Below are 16,459 nucleotides of genomic sequence, written 5' to 3'. Positions count from 1 at the left end.
ATGCAAAGGGAGATGACACCTTGTGAGGGCACTGTGCATTAGAACAAATGGATCAGTAATTTACAGAGCTGAGAGACAGTTGTAAAATCAGCCGAGAGTAAAGACTAAGACATTAAGAAATTACGTATCGGACTCCACAGAGCAAAACCTGTTGTTAGATAGCTGCAGCAGGCTGAAGGCACGAATGCTTTCTTTCTCATTCCCCCTCCCCCCCCCCCATCTAAAATACTCAAGAAAAGTGCTTTTCTTCAGCATTTCCTCAGAAGCCTGGGGACGATTATGACCGGTGGCATGGGAGCAGGTGGCAGGGAGAAGCCAGGCACATTGTGTGCTGCTCTGGCCACCTGTCTGAGCCAGGAGAGCAGTGCCCAGGCTTCATGCAGAGATGGCTCTGCATGCCTTTGCCATTGAGCATGCACCCCAGCTCTTCAAAACAACACACTAGGGCTTTTCTGGAGGTATTGGCAGTAATCTGTGGGCTGTAAAATCCCAGATTATCTCTTTTCTCTCCCAAACCATAAGGTGGACTTTAAAATGGAGTGTTTTCTTAAGTGGAAAATGTTGTATTGTGGTGTCTGGCTCCTTGCTCATCAGGGTGAAATAGGGAAAAAAGTCACAATACTTTTGATAAGTGTTGGTAGTGCCTCTGGCTCTTGCACTACTTCTGGCCTCGTTGCTGGAAGGTGAAAGGCAGGTTATCTGGTGTAGACAGAGTGGAAGCTTAATGACTGAGAATTTTTAATCCTCAACAAATATATGAGGAAGAGAGCACAGATATTGAAGACTCAGTCACAACTTTTGTCTGTGCTCTGCTCCTGCCAGCACTGGTAGAAGTTACACAGGAGAACAAGGTCCAGTGACCATTCAAATCGAGCATATATCATCTTGAGAACATGCTCATAATTTCTGGAATCCACAGACTAATTAATTTCTCCAACAGATGTGCCCCAAATATCACTAATCCTCCTCAGTATTGTTTCTTTTTTTTTTTTCCCAATTATTCCTTCTCATTTAAATGCAAAACCAGAGAAAAACACAAATCCCAAATCATCCATCCATCCATCCATCCATCCACCCATCCATCCCTGCAGGGTATCTTTTGTTCTGCTTTGTTTTGTGACCAGGGAAGGGGAGGAGGCCAGGAGAGGAGGAACATCTTCGCTCAAGCTGGTGCTGCACATAGGATCCTGGGCCTGATTTTGGACTGGCGAGGGGCCAGGTACCATTTCAGTGGCTGCTCTGCATGTGCAGTGCATCAGCAAGCACAGCTCGAAGCAGCTTGAGAGATGGAGACTTGAGCTCACCCTGCTCTTGCTTTTGTAAAATACAGTTTAGCTTAGTTGCTAGTGGGGAAAGATCAGGAGGTGGGACGGGGTCCTGGCCTCTCACTTGCCTGTTTGGCCAGGGGAGTTTTTCATTGTGGTCCTTCTACCCCCAGGAGCTTGCAGGACCCTGGAGCAGCTGAAGTGCAGATGCTGTACCCAAGCATCAAGTAGTATCTTGCTGTTGGGGATGGAGTGGGAATGGGAGCTCCCTCAGAGCAGCTGTTTTCGGTCATGTGTTCTGGGCTGGAATTTGACCACTAAGATCTCTCACACACTTTGGGGCCAGCAGATACCACCCACAGCTTCAGAGGCAAATAAAGTAAAAACCCTAAGTAACATAAATTATTTCACAGCATCTCGTGATTAAAGATCTCATGTCCTTTTTTTTAGCCCAGTCTCATGATTTTTTGGAAATCTTATTTGTGAGTTATCAGGGATGCCCGGAAGGAACTTTATGGGAGAAGGCAGAGGGAAGGGAGAAGGGTGACGGTGAAGTAGAGGGATGATACATATAGCTGAGAGAGCACTGGTAATTCTGCATCCTCTCTTCCCACCAGCTCAGAGCTTAGTGCTTATGCCCACAGAAAAATTAAACCAGATCAGAGATAAAACAGTGATTTCCTGAGTATCTTATTATAGCATCATTTTCCACCTATCACCTCAGAGAGCTACTTGGCAAGCTATATATATATATATATGTATATATATGTATATATATGTAGTGTGAAAGGAATGTTTTTGCTGTTATTTTGCTTAGTGGTTTAAGTTCAGGTTTCTCCCTTGCAAATACATCTTGTTTAATCTGGAACAGTTACCAACTTAATTTACAGAGGACAGTTGTCATTATGACTCAGTGGGATTTAGTCCTAAAACAGTGTGAGTGTATTGCATGGTGTTTGTCTATGTTTATGTATGTATTTATGTATTATTTTACTTTAGCCTGTTTGTCATAATATGCCTTTATAGTGCAGAAAGCAGCAAAGGGAGCACAAAGCAAAGGGGAGGAGGGAGACCCCAAAGTGAACTTTAAGCTGGTGTGTTTCTCCCTGTGAGAGGGTTGGAGCTAATTTTAATTTTCCTAGATCAGCCCCAATTCTAAAAACATAGATGAGTAGGGAAAAGGAAAGACCAAAGTATGTTTTCAAATCGGAACATTTAGTAGCAGCGTAATACAGAAACCTCACAAAGTGAAGACCGTCAGTGCTGAGTCTAATGAGTGCATTTGCGTGGCCTCTGAAATGGCGGTAGGGGTTTGGCCATTGATTTCTAAGGGACCCAGATTGTACCTCTGCTCTTCAAGTAACGCTTTTGAGTCATCTGCATAAAATGGTACATGACTAGAGTCACCCCCTAACTCACCATACTCACCGGTACACCAATGGCTTCTAACTTCTATTTGATCTAGCTTCTCCTTCATTCAGAATGACTTGGTTACTTTTTCTGGGTAACTGCTCTCTAACTTCTCTTACAAAACTAGCAGGTTTTTGTTTCCTTGTTTGTGTAGTGTTTTATTGGTAGTGGCATTTGCTGGGGGGTAAGGCTGGCTTCTCCCAGTAGGTTCTAAGGATAGGCTCATGCACCGCAGAGCCACTGAAGTAATGAACTTTCCTTTATGGGCAAAATCCAGTATTCATTTTTATTTCTTCACTTGAGCCTGTGTTTCAGGCAAATTTTCCTGCAGTATATCCATGTACAGTCCGTGGAGAGAGGTGAATATTTACTGAAGGTGTTGATCCAGTTCACTGAAGTCAGGCGTGAGCCACTACACTCACACTTGAGCTATCTAAAATGGCTTAAAGCTGTATTTCCATAACAGTTAAACCTTTCTAAGACCATTCCTTCATTCTTATTCCTGGGTGCATGGTCCTGCCTCTTTCCCTTGTGCCTGCTGTGCTATTCATCCCATCAATCCTAGGAGGGACCTAATCAGAAGATCACTAACCCTACAATAAAGAAATGAATGGTGTTTTGCCATCTTAGCTCCACAAATTAGTCAACTGCAGGATTACATGAATGCCAACACAAGGGAGGGGGAGGAAAATGCAACACATTAGGGGAAAGGAGGGGACTATGGTAACTCCCACTCAGCCTAAACTATGGTGAAACCACCCCTACAGTGGGTGTGTTGGATCCCAACCTCTTTATCTCTTGTCCCCATAGAGACTTCCAGGCTGATTCTGCAGCTAATTTGTTTTTAACGACATTATTACTTAGTGCACTGATTGCTTTAGTGCTGATTGTCATTTAAGGTTTGTAGCGGTTTAGTTATCAGAGGAAAAGGACTGATTTTCCCATAATGTGAAATAAATTTTTAATGATAGTTGGTTCTTTATTAGGGCAAGAGGTCAATAGGTATTCTTTGAAGAATTTAGTTGTCCTATTTGTTGTTTCTTCCTTCCACTTTAAAGTACATCATTTTGGGGTGACTGCTCAAATCAGCTTCTCAAAATGCTTTCTATTCCACTGAAACAACAACAAACATGGAGAATATTAATATGTATCTAGAACAAATGGCAGGATGGAGGAAAGAGGAGAAGAATCAGTTCAAACAATTACAGATACTGTGTGAAAAATTAACATGCGTCTAGGGAAGCTGGAAAAAAAAGAAACAAGAACATCAGTGCAGGTCCTCTGCTTCATGTGAATATATATTTAATGTAGTGTATCAGTTGAAAACAATCAGAGAATAGTACAAATTTTTGAGGACTAGTCCCTAAACAGGAATATTGTGGAAACACATTGCAATAAACTGAAAAGTAGAGTAATTCTGTATTTATTCCAGTGCCGTCATGTTTCCAGCAAGCTTTCCAGCATTATACACTGTGTGGTGTTGTAAGGTCAAGCAATTCACCAGCAATATCACAGGCAGATTTCTGCAAAGACTGCCTCATTGACGCACACCAGTGTGTTGTTTGAAACCCATAATGTTCAGCTGACGAGGTATTTGCAGTTGTGAGATTATTTTTTCACTTTTCAGATAGCTTATTTTTATTTCTTTTCACTTTTTATCATCATTTATTGTTTATTCATTAACTACTTCCATTACTTTGCTTGGAATAGGTCAAAGACCAGATCTTTTGCTTTGCCTGTTCTTGTTACATTACATCTGATACTGTGGTGTCCTCACTTACATAAAGTTAATAAGGGAAATTTTGTGACTGACATCTTTGTAAAGTTGGTCCTAAAATTGAAGAAGAGATGTATTAAAGGCAGGATGGCTGCGACTAGGAGGCAGTGTCAAAAGCAACTATCACATTGTGTTCTCAAGGGCTTTAAAACTGGGAAGCACTACGTAAAGGGCTGCATAAAAGCCACAGGACTGATAACTTTAAGAGTCATCAATATTAATTGAGAGCCTGTAGGATCAGCTACTGTCCCGTAACAGTAAGCTATTTGCGAGCTGGGGCCAGAATTTTTTCAGAGCCCCGCAATCTGCTGACAGATAGCAGGCAGCCGTGGCCCGTGTTATCTGGCAGTGCATGCTTTAGATTTAGCAGCTGGAGGGACTAAGCTTCACATCTCCTGCTTGGATTTCACAGAGTTGTGATATGCAAGTAGGTTTTTAAATGATCCCTAAAATGTTGGCCAGTGTGAAAGATTAAATCGTGTTGGCTAAGGATGTGCTGTGAGGAGCGAAGGGCAGTTTCATGGGCTGGGTGAGGGGGTGAGCCATGCCAGCATCGCAGACCAGCCCCAGGCTGTGTGCGGCGGCTCTCTGGGCTTATCACCCGAGCCCCTCCAGACCCTTACTACACAGCAGCTCTCCCTCCTTCTGTACTATTTTTTTCCCCACTGGACTGCAAGACATCTGCTCTGACAGCACGTCCCAGCCCTCCAACCTTCAGCTGCAAGCAGGCACACAGGCTTTTCATCCCAAAAGATGTCGAATGCAGATCCCTTCCTTTTCAGCTCCTCAAAAAGCTGAGGAGAAAAAAAAGCTTAGGGCCTTCTGCCTCCGGCTCCAGCCAGCAACCTGCTTGTCCTTCAAGTCCACGTGGGATTTGATTCAAGTTTTGAGGATGCTTTTCAGACCGTGTCTCAAAGCTCCTGCAGGGCAGTGCTGTGGGACACCCGTGTGTTCTGGATGAGGTGGCCACCCTTGGAAGTGGCAGACCCAATAGCGACACAAAGGTGTGTTCTGTTGCCAATCCTGATCAAAGCAGTGCTTCGAATACTTGCTCAGATGGCTACTCCACATAGCCAAAAGTTCCCCGTTTCTAAATAAATCCAGGCACTTTTGGAAAAAAGGGTAATTAAAAATTTATCACATTTCTTGGTAGACCTTGAAGCACAGTGAAGTCCTGGAGTTACTGTAGAGATTTCAAAACTGCTATTTTAATATATTTTATTATATATATAATATACATAAAATATGAAAATTCAACATCAAAGAATATGCATCAAATGCAGTTCTCATTTACATTACAAACTAAAGAGAATTCAGAGTAGTTTTGGTAACTGGGACATCAATGATGAATGGATATAAGACAAAAGATCTTATTTAAGGTTGAACTGGGTTCTTTTAAATTACTTCTTTACGCATCATAATGAAAAACAGTAATAAACACAATTCAAGAGAACTTATCTGTAAGCTTTCTTTTCTCCTAAATAGTTTTATGCCCGTATAGGTATCTAAAATGGTCTGTACATCCTTGTTATAGCACAGAATTAATACAGAATCATCAACGACTTCCAGCTTAGGCTTTTATATTTTGCCTCCATATTGCCATGGCATTTCCACAGCACGCTACAATGCCAGGAATCTCTCCTTTTACCTTGCTCCTTTTTCTCCCTGTGTATTCAGGCCTGTGTGTTATTTGCTTTTGCCAAATATATCATTGTTTTCAGAAAGCCGTGAAGATTTACATTCCTCTCTGAGTTGGAGAGTTATTTCACAAAATACGCTGCTACTTTTTTGAAGCAACAAACCTGTATTTAGTCTTTCTATACGATTGTGGTTTTCCATTTTTTTGAGTTTCAGTACACAAGATGCGTGTGTTAAGGGGGATTGGCTGTGCTCATGCAGTGAACTGTTAAGAAGCACTTTCTGTAGCGTCCTCTTAGAGCATCTGGTGTGTGTGTGCACTTTGTTTGGCATATCCAATACACTGAGGGAATTTTGTGTCTTGGATGATATACACAATTTCTCCCAAAAGAAGCACATTGTAGAGCATTTTAAAGTGTTAAAGGAAGATGTATTCACATAGTCTTGCCTGATACTCACAGATGATAAATGGAAACAGGAAGATATTCATCAAGCGGTTTTCACAGCGTTTCGTTTTAATATGTCAAAAGTGAGAATATAGGAACATCAGTGCTGAATCACAAAAGCTCTTAAGCACAGGCTTGAGGCTGAACTCTTGGCTATATGGCTATATTGCCTCCAAGGTTTTGGATTGCACTCCCTCTAGGATGATGGGAAAGATTTATTTTGTAAACTCTGAGAATTATTATTATAGAGACATGAGTTCAGCTCCCCTGGCTTTGAGTTTACATCCTTTTTAAATATACTGAAACACCCCAGTATATTGTTTACCAGGATATACCCACAAATGCACCCCTCAGGAGACAGTTGTACAATGGCTCTGCTCATGGTGGGGAGCATGGAGCAGGACCGGAGGTCCGTCCTCCAGAGCTGAGCCCACCTGATGGGGTGTACATTTGGCTGTCTGCATGATCATGGCACTCCTTGTATTTGTGCCTACGTTTTGCTGGCATACATCATACCTGCCTGAAAGGCATGTGGTGGTGATGCGAGAGGAAAAAGGCAGCAAAGCTGGAGGGCCAGAATGGTCAGATTGTCTACCTCACCTTGTCTCAGAGATGGCTGCCCTTGGGGCAGTGGCTAAACCAGCTGCAAACCATTGCAGTTTACAGCCTGGCATAGACAAGAGGTGCAGATCCAGGTCTGGATGTGGCAGTACGGCTGGCTGCAGCCTGCCCCCCAGTGCAGGCCACTTCGGCGTGGGAACCTGGGGGAGCAGGGCTGCAGGGGCAGTGACTGCAGCAAAACTTTCCGTTTTAATTTCCCTTTATTTGTGAGTCACTGCCCACAGCTCCTGCTGCTTTTACTTTCCTCCAGGAATGCATTTGCACAGTTTTAACTGTGCTTGCATTAATGTAATTGTGTAATCTGGTAGCAAGTAATCATGCAAATATCAAACTGCTGGAAATGTCTTCCTTCAGCTGGCTGTGTTGAGCAGTTTTGCTCTACATTTATTTGTCAGACATTGTTACTGGGTAAAATTCAACTATATATGCAATCTTCAATTTCTCTGAACGGTTTTACTTGCAGGATTTGAACATGCTTTGTAACTTAGGAAGACACATGCTGAAACATAAGTGTTAACTAATTAACTCAAATAGTTTAATTTTCTGTACCATGTTTAATTCAGCAGCTGTTTTTGTCCCAGATGCAGCTGATTTATTAAAGGAGAATATCCTCTGTACATTACTTTTTTTTAAATTGTCATTCACTCTCAGATTTTGGGCAAGTGCATGAAAAAATATGGTGTACATACAAAGCAAGACACCTGATTCTTTAGTGTTGCATTTAGCACATCTTAATACAGACTTCAGAGTTGAATAAAGAAGAAGTATTTAGGGAGAAAAACAGTTTTAGCAAGTGGCACGCAGAATCCATAACTTCTGTGGAGGGTTACTGCACCCATCTCTGAAAGGTTCAGAAAATGGCTGTCACCTGCAGGATGCATCCATGGGAAAAGGTGGAAGCAACACATACGTCATTAGCACCCTGCTTATTCTATGAACGCTTCACAAGTACTGTCGTGAGCTCAGCCGTGCCCTGCCACCGCCATGGGCAGCAAAGCCAAATTTTGACCAAGGCAAAATGCAAACACTTACCTGTTTGTCTGTTCATGCAATCTGCAACCCATAGTGAAACACCGGAACAATTTACATGTATTTTGGTGGACAGGGAGCATACAAATTTTTAATTGGTAGTGTTGCCTACTCTCATATATATATATATATATATATATAAAATACTCCATATAGATGTCTGTCATCAGCTTTATATTTATTACTGGGTCTGGAAGTGGCCAAGGAATCTGAAAACCCAGGCTAACGCGGTTGGATATTTGCAAGAGGATTGCTCAGCAAATCATGTCCCACACACCCCTGAAAATTCAGACCTGAAAGGTGATGCAGCATGCTTACCCCCCCGCAGTTACAGGCGGGTGCCTCAGTTGCGGAGGAGGTCAGGTGCAGAAGTTTGGAAGCAGCTTAACCTTTAGCAGAAACACTTGGGCAGCTGAGTGTCACAGCTTGCTGCTGGGGTGAGGTGTCGCCTTCCCTGACGTCTGCTTCTCCCCTTGCAGGAGAGTACTGTGAGGTGAACGCGCGCTCCGGTCGCTGCGCTCCAGGGGTGTGTAAGAACGGAGGAACGTGCGTGAACCTGCTGATCGGGGGCTTCAAGTGCGAGTGCCCCCCGGGCGAATACGAGCGGCCGTACTGCGAGATGACCACCAGGAGCTTCCCCCCGCAATCCTTCATCACCTTCAAGGGGCTGCGGCAGCGCTTCCACTTCACCATCTCCCTCATGTAAGTCCTGGTGGGGAAAGGCTCTGTGGCTGGTGGCCTCTCCGCTTCAGCTTGGGGGGTGTTTGTTAAATACTGTCACCAACCACATCAATCTATGTGTAGGAGCCACTTGGCACATTTCTGACTGTCTCCTGCGAGTGGGGTGCAGTCATGTTGTTTGAAAGCATTTGATTTTCTGCCCTGATGAGGATGCTGCCGAGTTGCTGACTCCTGACCTTCCTCCGCTGCAGCGTGGGGCGATGGCAGGGGAGAGGGGACACCAGGACCTCTCTGGCCACCTCTCAGCAGCCCTCAGCTGGAGAGGTGCGAGGTGGGGTTGTGGGTTTGCCACTTTTTCTAGTTGGGCCTGTGCCCTCCTGCCTCCGAGGCTGGCTGCAGAGCATTCATGCCGCTTGTCCGGGAGTGCTCCTCCCCTCTCCTGTTTCCCAGCCTGTGAGGGGATCCAGGCTCGCCAGGACATGGCCGAGCACAGGCTGGGCCTCCTCAGGTCCTTGCTCTCCGTCGGTTCCCAGCCTTGGGCTTGGGACAACCCCAACCATCCCAGCTCCTTGCCTCGCTCCTCCTGACCTTCACACCCAGCTCCTGCTTCTGGTCCCATCCCAGCTGCCAGGCATGACCAGCCTCACGTCCATCCCGTCTGCCCCAGTGTCCCCATATTGGACAGTGTTCTCCTGGGCTGCCTGTCACTTTTCCTGTGGTGGCACTCAGGGGGGAAGGGGGAGCAGTGATGGCAGCTGCACGGGCTGTGCAGTGATGGGGCAGGGCTCTCCTGCCCGGGCTTACACATCCCGGAGGGAAAAACCCTCTTCTGGAGATGACTTCTTGGGTCAGGCACAGGGCTTGTCTGCAGTGGAGCCAGAGCTCCAGGTGCACACATGCCTCTACCCTGGAGAGGAGGTGGGTTTGCAGCTTTCCCATGGTTTAGCTGCTCAGAATTGACTTTTAGTTCTCCCTCACGGCTGACTGTGAGTAAATAGCACAAAATGTGTTAGCCCCGACCCCAAAGGGCAAGGCCAGGGATTTGTTGATAGGTACGACAGCCACAATGACAAACATGTTTGTGCGTCTGTCCAGAGAAAGTGGTCAGGCAGGACACCACCAGGCATGCGTCCCATCCAGCCCCCAGCAGTTACCTGGTGTTTTACATCTGTCAGGAGCCAGGCAGCTTCTTCCCCTTTTATCTTTCATCTGCCTCAATCCTAAAGTCTGTAATTCTATGGAATCTTGAGATTTTGGTTAAATCAGAAAGCACAGGCACAGTTTGCACGCGAGCCGAGGCAAGGAAGAGTTGCAACGGTGAAGATTGTTTTAGAGCATCAGATCTAAGTACATGGAAAAGCTGAGGAGCAAAAGGCTCTGTTGGACTTGTCAGACCCACAGTGAGTGCAAACAAAGGAGCGGTCTGGGCTGCCTGCCAGCATAAATTACCTGCACTACCTTTGGCTTGTCCCCTCAGCCACCTGGTGTCATTTTTCAGGCTTTCAGGAAGAGATCTTTGACATGTAGGGTGCTTCAAGTTAAAGTGACTCAAATCCTCTCTGTAGGGATTATTGAGAAACAGCAAACTACTGCAGCAAGGTAGTGCTTACCCCAGGGTTTCTTCACCGCCTTTCAAACCAAGATGACATATTTAGTCATGAGCTAAACACTGGTCAGTCCACTTGGTGTGACGGTAAGAAGTCTAGACCATCATGGGGTTCATCCCACGCTGCGGTAATGACAGATGTAGCTTTTCATACCTGAAGTTCACTTTTATTTATACTTGTTATTTCTTTGGCTTTTATTATCCTTCAGTGCAGGTGGAAAAGACTATGTGAGGGTAAGCAAGAATTAGCAGTTCAACTAGACGATTGGTTTGCCATTGTGATTTGAGAGCATTCATAAAATCCCAGGGGATCTAGCTTCCCTCAGCATCAAGTGACTCATGAGCTGCTCCTGGCAAAAAGCGGGATTTTTGCATTGTCCGGTCTCATAATTAAAATGCGATTTAAAAAAAAAATCATTTAGGTTACTGACCAGGCACGTCTTTCTGCTCCCAGCATTGTATGTCTTCCTTGCTTACTTCCAACACTTGCTACTCCTTCACTGCAAAAGACACTGTCAGTGGAGAGATTTTCTCACTATTTGTTCAAAATTCTCTAAGAAAGTGTCTTTTGTTTCCTATGTCCTGAGATTAAAATATCCTTTCTGTTAAAATCCAGTATTTTTTCCCCCAGCTGTGATAACTGAACAAGTTCAAAAGCAGTAGTGTTTTAACTGTTAGTATGATATAACATATGCTTTTGACTAGTGCTAAAGAATGGAACTGAGCACACACGGAGTAAAGAAATATAAAAAATAGCTTAATAATTTAATAGTTTAATAATTAAAATTATGGGAGAGAATTGTAACCATATCAGAAAAATATATTCAAACAGAACTAAGGTTCCTGTTGTTGCTAATAAAACTAAATATTTCTGCCCACTAAGAAGCATCACTAGTTATTATTCTCATTAGTTTTGCTCATATATATTCTGGATAGATCTGATCAAAATGTTTTGATGAAGCAGTTATCCACAGAAAAATACCGTACTGGGAAATATCCTACAGTAACTGTATTTCTTTGGATAAAATGCTTGATGATGATAAGTGAATACTAAATCAGTGTTTTGATAATACTAAAATATTTCAACAGTATTGTCTTAATTTAGTTTGCCTTTTACTTCTGTAATATTGTTTTATATTATGTTAAATAAATTTAGAAATAAAGATGCATTTCAAAACTGGTTAAAAGTAATCAAAAGAGTAATATAATATTTTGACGGACTATAATGGATATTCTTTGGAGTTTGTATTTTACTGGAAATGTCAAAATTTTGACTTCTGTTTTTTGAACCAGAACAATTAATTCTCCTTTAAAAATATAAAAAAATGTATGGAATTAAAATTCACATTTCCATGTAGCTCAAGTTGAGGCTCCTGGTTCTGCAAGTTCTTTGCTCAGTGTGACCTAAAACTTACATGTCTGACAAACAACTTTTGTTAAAAAATATTCTTTGGTTTTGAAATTTTCTATTTCAAGTACCAGACTTTGATGTTCTAAAATACTGTTTCTTTCACATTCTCTGAATGCAGGTTTTGTTGCATCGCATGAGAGTCTTGCTAGTAGATGTAACATGACAGGCACAAGAATAATTTTTTCTGTCCGTGGAAGGCAGTTTTTGTTAGCTGTGTTCAGTATTTGATTCCTTTGTAAGAAAAGTGGGTTAATTTAAATCAGGCATATTTCCTGAAGTTCAAGATACTAAAATCAAACTACACTGCCATTGGGAAACACAAGAAATTCCCATGGTTTATCTCTCCTACTCTCTTTATATAATATTAATCTTTGTAAATATGTTTATGTAAAACGTAATACATTTTTTTGCATTTCTACGTAGATGAAAGCAGTATGCAAATCCCCAAAGATAATAGATAAAAATGATAAAATACATACAACATATAGAAATTTGAAAAAAAAGGTTCTGTGCTGACAAAAAAACCCAGGCTTTTTTTTAAAGTGGGGAAAGGTGTAATCATCCCATATTAGGAGCACAATAAAAAAACAGAAAACACCCATTGGTGCTGAATTAGTGGGACCATTTAAGTGTTTATTTTCCTTCCTCCAATAGACTGATCTGTTGATTGATGAACCCTGATTGTCTACATGGTGTTATTAAAGTAACTCTTATCTTTCTTTTCCCCTTGCCTCCTCATCAGGTCTTTTTAAAGATGATTGTTCGTGTACCCTGTAGCATTTAGACAGCAAGCAGGCAGCAAGTATCTCTCCTTTGATGTGAAAATGCTTTCTAGCTTTCGGACTGTTTGCAAAGTGTAGTAAGTGCTACTGTTTGGCAAGTGTTAAATACTCATGCTGCATCATGTGCCTGATTTTACTCCTTGTGAGGGGTCAGCATCCACTGCAGAACTCTGCAGAGTAGATTTCTGTAATTTCCGTCTTGCTTGCTTCTGTCCGTTGTGAAAGAGTAGATTTATCCTGCAACTGACTCCTCAGTTTTATAATTTTCTGTCTGAAGAAAGATTCAAAGGCTTGCTTTTCTGCTAAATACAATGCTGTCTTTCTTCTGGGCAACTTGACCATCAGTCTTTAATTCATAAGCCATTAAGCATTCATAAGCCCTTGGCTCTGTGTTCTAGGTTTGCAACAAGGGAAAGGAACGCTCTCCTCCTCTACAACGGGCGGTTTAACGAGAAGCACGACTTCATTGCCCTGGAGATCATTGAGGAGCAGATCCAGCTCACGTTCTCGGCAGGTGAGGTCTTGCTTAAGTCAAATGTTTCTCCTTGTGGTCAGGAGATCCTCTCAAGCTGTTTGGAAATGCATTTTAATGATTTTATATGGCTATTTGCTGCCTCATTAATTGAGTAACTGGCTGACATTGTACAGTGAACAACTGATGCCGAGTGTTGTAAAGTACTCCAGATTGTAGTGGTTTGTGGTGGTTACACTTGCAGTTGTAGGCAGGAGCTTGTCAACATATCAGTTATAAGAGGCAGAGTTTATGACTACTATAAAAGATTGGCACTAGCCTGAAAGTTGGCCTCCGAGCCAATGTTTGCTTAAATAAGACTTTATTTTATCACACTGTGATAAATGTTGTGTGTTTATGCATTTTTACTACACATCATTGAAACGAGGTGCATAAATGTTATCTAAAAATACATGCGAGCCGAAGGAAATGCTAGCAGACAAATGAGAAATGCCTGTGGTTCATTAGGGGTTGGTGACGAGCAATGCTGTTGCTGTTGCTGGAATGCACTTTTGCACTATAGAAGCACCTGTTATTGGAAAAAGCCATAAACAAGAACAAATTTAGGAGAACTTGGCTGTCCGCTCATTGCTACGTGGGCTAGGAAACAAGAAACGGAGGCTTAGGGGTTTGCTTGCTTTCTGCACTAGGACAAAACCAGTGTCTTTTGGTGCTTCTGGGAGCAGAGAGAGGAGAAAGCTGACAAGCAGCGCGCTGGGCGGCATGTACCCAGCCACTGTGGCCTTCTCCCAGGGCAGAGGTTTCCTCCAGAAAATCAGCCTTGGCAGTGGCAAAGCTCTTTCTGACAAAAGCGTGATCAGAACAAACCCTGACCATTCCAGCCTCAGCAGAGGGATGTTTCCTGAGTTAAAAAAGCCCAAGTTTCATCCAAAAACTGATGCCTCGCTGTGCTAATTGCCATGAGGGGGTAGCAGGTGGAACTGTTAGCATGCAGCTATACAGCATGGTTGAAGCACATTGAACCACCAGGAATTACCTCTTGAACTTCAGCAGGCATGCTGAGGCTCTTGGAGTCCCTCTTGGTTGACTGCTTACATTCCCGCTTCAGCCCCGGAGCAGGTTTGTGAGTTCAGTTGGAAAGCTTTGGTGACTTTACTACATCTCAGCAGAGCAGACAACCTGTAGTTGTCACAGGTTTAGGGGATGTTTTCCATGGGGACAGAAACAAATATCTGGGAAGCGCTGTTGTTTTGTAGGTCAAGTGGGGTTAAATGTAGGTCAAGTGAGATGTTTGTACCTCTGTACCTAACTCAGGAAATAATCCTGTTATTTCATGTTATCCGTATTCAAAATAGACATGCAGGCTTTAGTCAACTTTTATGTTTGTGAAAAGTGTGATGTTGCAAGCAGTAAAGCAGTAGATGCAGAGCCCACATCGGTGTTGCACTCATCGCCAGTGATGGTTGTTTCCCTCAGAGTCCATGATAAATTCTGTGTGACCCCATCAATTTACTAGCAATGCTCAAGTGCATATCTGGGCCCTTTGAGTTGAAGATATCCGGTTTCATTTCCCATTTATTACCTCAAACTTGTCCAAATTAGAATTTTAAGGCAGGTTTTTCAATGGATTAGTGTAATGAAATAACATGCTGCAGTCAGAGAGATGTGCTTTCTTCTGTAGCTCTGCTCCACCTGTCTAAACTTGAATCAAATTGCTTGGAAGGCACCCTGAGGATGAATGGGAAAAAAAACCCTAAATTCTGCTTGCACTTATGTGCATTTAAATGTGGAGGAACTACTTTAAAATACATGAAACTAAATTTAGATTTGCACTGCTGCACCTGAGAGCAGGTCTGGTCCTGTATATTACAAATGGTATTTTCTTTGGAGGAGAATGGTTAATGTTTTATAGTTTTAAGTGGCTTTTAATGAACAGTACAGGTTTTGGACATCTGATCTGACAGTGTTACCTGTTGCAACAACTTTTTCACAGAAAGCAAAGCAAAAGGATTGGGAGGCCAGTGATCTTCCTATTGCAGCAACTTGCTAGCTGAACAAAAAGCCCAGTTTTTGTCACAGACTTTTTATCACTAAATGGTAAAAAACATCACAGCAAGTTGTCAAACATGCTAACTGAAATCTGTATTGTTTAAAAAACAGAATTATATAGGATGGGAATTAACAAGGAATAGTACTTCACGCAGGGTAAAGTAGTTGTGGCAAATAGAGAGCTGAAAGTACTTTTTAAGCTCAACAATACTAAGAACTTTGTTAGCTTATGGGAGGGAGTTATTTTTCCTGTGGTTTATTACGTAGAATTTTCCAGCTGTTAAAAAAAAAAAAAACACCACCAGAGAAAAAGAAAGAAAAAAAAAAAGAAGTTGAAACCTAGCAATCTCTTCTCTGTGCCAGGCCTTTTATGTACTTTCAACATGAACATTTATTTTGCTGCTACCTTGGAACAGATATGCCTGGTTACTGAGCTGGTTCTGCTGACTCAGACCTGGCTTGAAAGCTTCAGATTTCCAATTGCAATGGCAAGGACTTGCTTTCAAATTTAAATACTGAAAGACTGCCAATAATTTCGTTGATTACTGGTAAAATTTTGCTGGTACCAAGTTTACCATGGATTTTGTACTACAGTACTTTCGGATTTCAATTTCTCAGCTCTGGCGAGGAGTAGGCTTCCCTTCCCTGACAAAATATCCCAGCACGATACTCATCATATTAAAAAACCCTCAAAGTGCTGGTTTTGGCAGAAATGCAGAAAAATGCATGTACATTTTTTTTCCTCAGTTGACCACTTCAGCAATAGCTGTATCTACCCAATGCATCTGCTACCACAATAAGCAGAAGCATAATAAAAAATAACATAACTTACCCAAATGTGTCAGAAGCTATTTTTGTATTTGTGTACCAAAATAATTCCATGAAACTGGGGATATTTACTGTCTCACAGGATGAAAACCCAAATTCCTCCATGATTAAGTAAGACGGCTGCATCCTGTGCCCAATGAGGGTCTTTCTGTGTTTCAGTTTAGTGCAGTGCAGGCTTTGCAGTGATGTTGACTTATTTTTTTCCTTTCTGCCTGCCCTTGCAGGGGAGACAACCACTATGGTGGCACCGTTCGTGCCTGGAGGGGTCAGCGATGGGCAGTGGCACTCAGTCCAGGTGCAGTACTACAATAAGGTAAGACTAACTGTGTTGGTGATAACCCTGTTATATGTAGAGTAATAGAGGTGTGGGTCATCTGGCTCTGACCTGATGTATGCAGATGACCTAAATTTTATTTATTTAACCAGACACATTGCTACAGCTCT

At 42.6% G+C, this 16,459-nt stretch overlaps 1 protein-coding gene across 6 annotated transcripts in view; it reads left to right on the top strand.

Annotated features, from left to right (window-relative positions):
• The window catches only part of CELSR1 (cadherin EGF LAG seven-pass G-type receptor 1), a 173,232-nt gene that overhangs the window by 83,417 nt on the left and 73,356 nt on the right, over window positions 1–16,459 (top strand). For all 6 annotated transcript variants that reach the window (XM_055808888.1, XM_055808883.1, XM_055808886.1 and 3 more), the window contains exons 3-5: window positions 8,666–8,888; window positions 13,065–13,180; window positions 16,240–16,328. In XM_055808888.1, coding sequence (XP_055664863.1) covers window positions 8,666–8,888; window positions 13,065–13,180; window positions 16,240–16,328 — 428 coding nt within the window. The remainder of the gene's footprint in view (window positions 1–8,665; window positions 8,889–13,064; window positions 13,181–16,239; window positions 16,329–16,459) is intronic.

Source organism: Falco peregrinus, chromosome 6 (genome assembly GCF_023634155.1).
Source record: "Falco peregrinus isolate bFalPer1 chromosome 6, bFalPer1.pri, whole genome shotgun sequence".
Taxonomy (NCBI): domain Eukaryota; kingdom Metazoa; phylum Chordata; class Aves; order Falconiformes; family Falconidae; genus Falco; species Falco peregrinus.
The sequence above is the reverse complement of the archived record's forward strand: the minus strand, read 5'-3'. Positions and strand labels throughout refer to the sequence as shown.